General features: G+C 48.6%; 3 protein-coding genes across 3 annotated transcripts; 2 read left to right on the plus strand and 1 right to left on the minus strand.

Annotated features, from left to right (window-relative positions):
* Window positions 1-168: 168 nt before the first annotated feature.
* KY384_006006 (uncharacterized protein) lies at window positions 169-1,951 on the plus strand (the record flags this gene model as incomplete). Its single annotated transcript, XM_044814503.1, has 7 exons — window positions 169-202; window positions 250-483; window positions 528-607; window positions 658-781; window positions 871-963; window positions 1,030-1,193; window positions 1,247-1,951. 7 exons carry the CDS (start codon window positions 169-171, stop codon window positions 1,949-1,951), a joined length of 1,434 nt encoding a protein of 477 aa, XP_044668653.1.
* A 166-nt stretch (window positions 1,952-2,117) lies between these two features.
* Window positions 2,118-2,864, plus strand: KY384_006007 (uncharacterized protein; the record flags this gene model as incomplete). Its single annotated transcript, XM_044814504.1, has 1 exon — window positions 2,118-2,864. The coding sequence occupies one exon, from the start codon at window positions 2,118-2,120 to the stop codon at window positions 2,862-2,864; it is 747 nt and encodes a 248-aa protein (XP_044668654.1).
* A 363-nt stretch (window positions 2,865-3,227) lies between these two features.
* Window positions 3,228-8,079, minus strand: KY384_006008 (uncharacterized protein; the record flags this gene model as incomplete). Its single annotated transcript, XM_044814505.1, has 7 exons — window positions 3,228-3,817; window positions 3,877-5,698; window positions 5,746-5,916; window positions 5,969-6,131; window positions 6,190-6,269; window positions 6,851-7,868; window positions 7,913-8,079. 7 exons carry the CDS (start codon window positions 8,077-8,079, stop codon window positions 3,228-3,230), a joined length of 4,011 nt encoding a protein of 1,336 aa, XP_044668655.1.
* Between the last annotated feature and the right edge of the window lie 468 nt (window positions 8,080-8,547).

Here is an 8,547-nt window from a genome sequence, read left to right on the forward strand (position 1 = left end):
CTAAAGTAGTGTACGATGTACCCTTTTATACACACACATTTCCGCTTTGCATGCACAGCTGCTCATCAACCTATTACAAAAGACCTATCAATGGCAAATCTCCATGAAATTCCTGGCCTTGTCTTCATTTTCTCTTTTGCTTTCAGCTACTAATCTATCGTTCCAAATATGAGCTTGTCTAATGATGCATCTGAACCGAAGGGTCAGCTTGAGCATCCAAATGCTACATCTCATGCTTACACCCAGCAGATGATCCAGCTACCCATGAAATATTTGTTTCTTCCGTGGACGATGATGGGGTGCAGCCTGCAAAGGTCGAGGCGGTTCCCTACTCAGCCAGTCAATTCCCAATGCGAAAACCCTCCAGATCTCAGAACCCTAGGAGACGCCCTCGAAGCCCAGGCTTGAAATGGTATAAACCATATGATGGGCCAGACTGTTTCAAGATCGGCAGAGTGCTTGTGATAGATTACATCAAACAGGGTACATCATGCTCTCGGCCCGACTAAGACTGTCTAATCTTTTAGAGCAAAGCAAACAGGGGATGCGGAAGGTAGCAGCCCAAGAGTTCGACTCAGAACATGGGTTACGGCACTTGTATTCGACGGTACTAGTTCACGTCACCTACAAAAGGCCGCTGGCTCTAATGCTCTGTAGCCAGCACGGGTAGGTGAACCACTTCTCCGTGTGATACATTGCCAAAATGCTTCGTGGGCGACGCACTTTCTATTGCGTAAATTCAATATCAATGCCCAAGACGACTTGGTTGGTACTGATTTTGGTGAGTGTAACTCTCCACACTTGAGGCATGCTTTTCGAGCATCGCAACAATGATTGGACTGACGGTGCACTGACTTGAAATTTATCTAGGTAAATGGGTCAAGTACAAGCGTCCAGAGAGCCGGGGTGGCAAACCCTATCTCAATGGCAAGACATGGAAGACAACGCATGATCCCTGGAGAGGTATTCCTCTCTAGCTCGGAAACTCGTGCCGCCGTTGATATTGTCTAATATGCTCATCTTCAACAGGCATAAGCCGGTCTTCATTCGGTCTTGACTACCTGAAATACTACAAATGTCCTAAGTATCAAGACAGGTCGAGTGAAGCATTGAAGGAAAAAATGTTCGAATTGAATCACTATGACGAAGAAGACAACCCAAAGTACGGTTTCGACTTGTATGTTCAAAGAATTGTTGGTCTATTGCCCTGCTCAGTATTCAGATCGTGTTGCTCACCTTAGTTTAGAGTTGCTACATTCAACATAAAGATCCTATCGTTGACACAATAGATTATCCTGGTATAGAATCACCTTATGACGAGTCGAATGGAGGGCCAGACCCACAGCACTACGTCCCGCACCTCGAATCTCTTGATAATGGCAACGTGATTATCATATTTGAGAACTCACCCTTCAACTCTCCGTGGGATACTCTGATCAGTGCTCGCGAACAGTGGGAATCACGTTGGCGCCGACTTCCATTCTATCTAAGCGTAGAATCTCATGATCTATCCAGCGATGATAATCTGTCACTAGAATGCATGAGAATCATTTTGGCAGATATCTGGAAGAGTGTGTCAGAAAATTGGGAGGCTGTGTTTGACATTTGCAATACCCACGTGTCCATTCTCGAGGACAAAATTTATGATGGACCAGCAGATGAAAGTCGAGCGCCCGAGCTTTGGTCCAACTCTAGCATGTGGTTGAAAGTTGAAAGGCTTGTTGGCATACACGGAGCACTGTCCCGGGAGATGCAAACCAACTTACGAGAACTAACAGGCGATCCGCAAGACATTTGGCTTGAGCAAAGTACGGACGATATGAATAAGTTAACAGTCTTGGTACAAGATGATCTCGTCAAGCCTACTGCAAACCTGGCCGATCTGATGTACAAATCGGTGGAAATTCGGGACTCTCGGCACTCCTTGCAACTCAACACAAGCATGTGGTAAGTAGACGGCACGCCGCCGCTTTGATTGTTTCGATTCCATGTTCTTTGGACAGCTAACAGATGCTGTATCCGAAATTCTGAAGAGAAGCTGATTCAATTTCGCTAGGCGCCTAAGTTGGATCACCTTCATTTTCCTTCCAATGACATTCATATCCACTTTTTTCGGCATGAACGTTGACATTTTCAAGGCCGAACCAAGCATACGGTATTACTTTGCCTCCGCTGTGCCCCTAATGGCTCTTGTCCTAGGTCTTTGGTTCTTTTTCAAACACTCCTTGGCAAGTGAGCGACAAACGCCATATCAGAGAGGAATATATGAGGACCTCTTCTTCAAATTGGCTACTAGCTATCCCATGCTGTGGGCGAGGACTGGTCCGCGAGAAGGTATTAAACCTCAAAGCAGACTCGACCGATTAAAGTGGAGGCTCATCACACTATGGAATGACCCTGATAAGACGATTAGGAAGACTCCAGGTGACGATACTGCATATGACGATCTTGGCACTGTGCAACGGCTCAAGCGTTTCCTGACTAGTCGCTGGACGAAGGAGTTGCAAAGCTTTGAGGACGTCAGCTCTTCTACAACGATACTGGAGGCGGGCATATCAACCGATGACAATAGCATTGTGGAAGCGAAAACAAACGCAGATGCCTATGGGCTCGATTTGCAGAAGGTTTCTTCTGCGCCTGCAGCCACTGAGGATGACAACAAACTAGGCGTGCCATATACGGCCATGAGTCCAATACAGCCGAGGATGGCTCGCTACCGACGAGGTAGTTCACCGGGCAAGAGACCAATGAGCCAAGGTAGTTCAGCCGCCGATAGAAATAGTGGTATTATGGTTGAGGAAGAGCCAGAGGACTGGCTGAAACATTATGAGCCTCCACCCCATCGAAGGGCGACTTTCTACTGATGCCAATACCCAAATGGAAATTTGAGCTGCTACGGCTTATACATCAAATTGTCAAGTTAGAAAGCCAGAATGTTCCTAACAATTGAACGCCCTTTGGATCTCGCACTTTAACGAAGTTTACTTGTTTTGGCAAGAATATAATGTTACTCGCTCACTGTAGATCAGTGTACTATTATGAAGAGAGACTGACAACATTATGTCGCTAAATATCAATCTATCTTAAGAAAAGATCCCATAATTTCACGGCTATCGACCACCAACACCATGCTAAGCCTACAGCAATGTCCATACCAGATCTTATACATAACATGTGGCCCTATAGAAACAAGAAATCTTTCAAGATCACTCTTAGCTCATCTGTCGCTATTTCTTGTTCCTGTTCCTATCAGCGACCCCACCAGCAAACCTCCCGAGACGGCTCAAGCTGGACTTCGGCTTATGCACTGGTTGCGGTGGCGGTTGCATAGGTGTCTGCTTCTGCCCACCGCTCAGTGCACTGGTTGGCCTGGACGGGTCTTTAGGCACATCAGGCAGCTCCTTCTCCTTTCCAATTGCTCCCAGTCCCCCGTCAGACCCCTCCCCGCCCTCTATCTGACCTGGCAGTCTGCTCGCCCTTCTCGCTTTCTCCTGAACACTTCGAAACTTGTCCAGTAGCTCGACCCACTTGATAGTGCCCTCATCTCTAGACTTCAGCCGGTTGGGCCGATCAAAGGTGGTGGTAGACGGTGTCTGAGGCGCACTGACACCGAACTTAGTCTCAGTGCTCTTTTGCCGCACGTGAGAGGATACGTACGGGCGAGGAGGGACGTGCAAATAGCCTATTGCGCTGACGCTGTTCAGACGGTTTTTGAGCGCAGCGAAGGCGGAGGATTGGGGAAGTAGCATCAGGACGCCATATAAGCATTTGTAGAGAAAGGGGTAGCGCTCGGGCTCGAGGAGCTGGAGACGTAGGTCTGGGTGCTGAAATTAGATACGATAATAAGCTGGCGCAAGGGTAAAAATGGCAGCTTACATGTAAAGACTGGCGATTCGAGGAGCTGCACTAGCTTATCAATTTGGATGAGCATGTTGACCGTCATCTCTAGCTCTGCGATAATTTGGAGTAAGTTATAAGCCTGTTCATAGGCTTGGGCGAGTAGACATAACGAAAACGTGGCGACGGCGTTGTGACACCATGATCGAAACAGGGCGACGAAGAATGCTTGGCCTTCCCTGGTCTCCAGATTTCGTAGCCGTTTGCGTAGCTCGGCGAGTTCAGGGGCAGTGATGAGGTTGTTGTTGAGATTTTGCACCATGATGCTCGCGAACTCGACATCCTCGTCCTTCTCTAAACAATCTGCTAAAGTTCTATATATTCGTTCCGGGCTCAAGCTTACACAAAGTTGGCGAATAACCAAATTGCCTCTAGTCTCTAGAAGCCTGCGATCACTTGCAAATAGCTGAAGAAGGTTGACCATGAAAGACGTGAAATAGCTATCTTCGCTATTCCTAGATATTTGAGAGAGTAGTTGCAGATCTCTGGTTACAACAGCTTCAGCGGGATCGGATAGAGTCTTGAGCAGTGCAGGGAAGGTGCCGTCATTTGTAGCTAGAACTTTGCGAGGAGCGCGGCGGTGTAGCATTATCAACCATGCCAAAGCGGCAACTCGTGTTGCTTCGTGCTCATTGAGAAAATGCAAAGTCAAGGCATTGACGGCCGCTGTATAATCAAGGTCTGTGACGTGAACTGGTGGTAGTGGTGAAACTGCCCTTGGTGTTGTAGGAGCCGGAGGAGAGTCGTCTTTTTTAGCTTCCGCATCAGTATCATTGATGGGGGCTACTTTAGGAGAAGGTGTAGATGTGATACGACCTTTGCTGTCCATATCTTTGACATTAAGGGTCGCCGTCGTCGGCTCCTTGAGCGTATTCGTGGATATTCGGGAAGGTGGCGGCGGTCTTGCGTCCTCTGGCGCACTCTCAGCAGGTAAGGATGCGATGCGATCCATCAGCGAGTTGTTCACACGGTTGGCGGCTTGCCGAACATGATCTGCCCCGCTGGCCATCGCGGGCAACACATGAGATAGTAAACGAGGAACAAAAGCGAGGATCTCTTCCGGACATATTTCGAAAAAGCTCTCAATCCATCTCAAAGCTGTAAGCTGAATCTGCTCCTCCGAAGTTTCATCCAAGAAAGCAACCAAAATCTCCAGTATCTTGGAGAATTCTACTTGCACATCTTGCCCCGGGACCCAATCACCGTCAACACGGCCATTTCGGATGTCCATTGGAGCAGGTGAGTCCTCATCGGCAATGGCAGAGTCGTTGTTGGCTAGACTTCCTTCACTCTGTACACTACCGCTCTCGCTGGACGCAGACTTCTTCCCATGGTCAATGGTGTGCCCTTGACGACTCTCTGCAAGACCTTTTCTAATTCGAGCAATTTTCTTGATCTCGTTCAAGAACCTTTCTAGGGCACCTTGGGTCGCAACGTGAACATCCCTATTAGGATCGCTTAGAAATTTGAACAGGCCGCCAAGGAAAGCAGGAAGATAATAAATCAATTCAAGATCAGGGATTGTGTCTAGTAACGTGACCCAGGAGACAAGAAAAGTTCGCGTGAACGGATTGATAACATAGATACGTTCCTGTAGCAAGGGAATGAATTTGGCAAGGGAGAATGCGGTAGGATAGTCAATTGAGGAAGTCTCTGATGCCTTCTCCGAGCCTGAGTCCGAGTGCTCCTGTGTTTGTAGAACGGAAACGTAAGTGGAAGCAGACTCAGCAACAATATCTTTTACAAGGCGATCCAGTAACTCGGCACCGTTCTTGACTGAGAGCTCCGAGTCGGCGGCGAGCTAAGGTGTCCTTAGCAATGCCTTGAGCAATTCAAAAGTCCACCCACCTTGCAAAGAGCATCAAAGACATCGTTGAAGAACATCAAAATCTCTCCTTTGGCAACCTTGGAGATATTGTACATGCTCTCACAGGCATAATATCGCACTCTTGCATCTTGATCGGTGAAGCAGGCAAGGACAGGAGGGACTATGGCCTTCAGGTAGCGGGCAACATCATCCTGCCGCTTGCTTTAGCCATCTAGATCGCTCAGATTTTGTGACAAGGCATACGGATCCTAGGGCAATTGATGCCGCGGCCAGCCCAATGAGTCCACCATTTCTCGCATGAGGTTGATGCACCGCATAAGCAAAGTCGCGACATAGCTGATCGACAATCTTGGCTATTCTTTCATGATCGTGATTTGCGCTGGCGTCCCTTACAGCTCTCTCAAGACTAAAATGTGCGTGTTAGCGGTCGCTGTTCCTGAAAGAGTTTGTAAACAAGGACTTACTCGAGGGCGCCTTGCTTTCGTTTGTCGTAGAGCTTGTCATTGAGCAAACGGTGTACAGCAGGCTCCATTTTCGCCCTAGTCTTGGTACTGAATCATTGTTGACATTCTGAACCATGCACGGCAAGGGAGAAATTGGAGTCACAAGCAAAAGTAGGAACGGGCTGATGATTCTATGCAGTGGAATGGCTGTAGGACAATGTGGAGAGTTCTGCTATTGGCGTAGCATGCATGACGCATGCTGTGGGAGAATCGATTCGTGAAGCAGTTGCCCCCCACAACGTGCATGCGGGAATAAACATTGAAGCACCGGCGGCACTAGTACAGCAATCTAACTCCTACGTCGTACTGTACGTCGTATACATCATTCTGGCCAGAACAAACCAGCGTTGTGTATCGTTGAAGCAAGTTTCGTCTACATAGGCTGACAGAAATACTACAGTATCACTACAGCAGGAGAGACATTATTCTGTCTCACGTCCGAGGCAATATCTGCCTGTCACCCCCTATGTGTGCTTGCTTTACCGTCATGTCTGTCTGAAGGCTTGATCGTTCGACTGCTTCCGTGGCTGCTTCGCTTGCCATGCTTGCTTCCGTGCCCCGATGATCGATGGTGGTGGTGTTCTGACCTTGAGGGTTCTTTGAAAGATTGTTTGGTACTGACCTGACTGATGCTATCGTCCGGAACGACAGTGGCGAGGTCGTTGATGATTCCTTCTGGCTGAATCGCAGGCGTAAGGTTCGTGGAGACTCTACTCGGTGGTAGTGGTACGTCTTTTGCAGACCTTGTGCTTGTCCCTTGCTTGTGCATAGAATTTGATTGACGAGAGCCGGCACTTTTGACAGTGTTTCTGGCGGACTTGGCCTTGGACTCCCGAGAAGGTGAGGAACGTTTGTCAGGCTCGCCAGAGATGATCTTCGTCCCGTTCGTTTGGGCGATGGTTCTGCCGGTATGGCTCCCAGAAATATTCCCGTTATGATTCAAATGGTTCGATCGGTCTGCGGAAGCAATCGTTTTAATGCGGGAACCTGAATCGACATGCTTCTGTCTGACATCGTCTACCTCACGATCAATGAGTTCGATGGCGTGAGGCCTTGAGGATGTGGACTTGGATGAGTCGTAAATGACTTGTGTGGTTCGCTGAGGTGGTGCCTCGACAGCACGGACTCGTGGCGCATTGATACGGAGAGGCCTCTCACCTTCGCTCCTAGCCATAGCGTATGCTACAGCTGCGCCGGCACTCGCGCCTAAGATTGTTCCGAGGACTGCTCTAGTACTTATCTCGCCATTGTCCCTCGATTCTGCCTTGATGCGGTGCACTTCAACTGCTGGAGATGCGGATATGTTGTTTACGATGATTCGAGGTGGCTCAGCTTTCTCATATCGAAAGGCTCTATCATTGGCAGTACTTGCAACATCATCTTGCCACTGACTAATGCGCTGCGCTTCGGATGGTCGCAATACACTGCTTGATCCGCGAACAACGTCTTGGCGATACATGACTTCGATCTGGTTGCGGTCCAAATCAAGAACAGCAGCGCTGTAGTAAGGGCTTTCGTCTTGTCGAAGTGCAGGAGCGGCGTAATGTTGGCCACCTGCTTTCAAAGCTTCCAGATAAAAGAAATCGACTGACTGCTGATCCGAAGCTGAGAAAGCAACCTGGGAAGGATGAACGCTTTGGCTGTTGTAGGTCAGGGTGAATATTCATGAATGCCTTTCACTTACTCTGAAGCTTGCTGGTGAATGAAGAATTCAACGTTGTCGATGCCAAATCCGATGTCGCTTCCTCTCTGTCCAAGACACCGATAGTTCAAGGGGCTTAAAGCAGACAGGTAGAAGGAACAAGAAGTGGGGAGGTGTGACGCAGTAAGATTCACTTGAGAGAGAGGCATTAACGGGTTTCCTCAAGTGAAGCCGAACTCCAACCGGGGAGGGCATTTTCAAGCCGGCTACCTGCATCATATATATATGGTAGAAGGCACCGAAGGCGAAGCGCTCAATAGTCTTTCACGTGGGACATAATTCGCTCGATTTGCAAGATAGCTTGGTACCTGAAGACGATTGGGATCACAACCTAGGCCCAGAGTTTGCCTTTGTCCATTCAAATAGCGCAGGACCGGCCACGTAGGTCATCTGCAGCTAGTGCATGCAGAGGAACCCTAGGCTATTCGGGCTACAGTCAGCCTCACTACCAGTCACTACCTGAATCTGGACTGTAGGAGACCGACATTCACGTCAAAGCAAGGGCTGACACGCCGTCACCTCTATTTGGCTGTAGCAAATGATTTGGGGGATGCTATATTCCACGCAGCACAGCTATGGGCCGTACTATGCCGGCTTTGATTGCCTTGTAAATTTTA

Source organism: Bacidia gigantensis, assembly GCF_019456465.1.
Source record: "Bacidia gigantensis strain McMullin 20006 chromosome Unknown contig_246, whole genome shotgun sequence".
Classification (NCBI taxonomy): domain Eukaryota; kingdom Fungi; phylum Ascomycota; class Lecanoromycetes; order Lecanorales; family Ramalinaceae; genus Bacidia; species Bacidia gigantensis.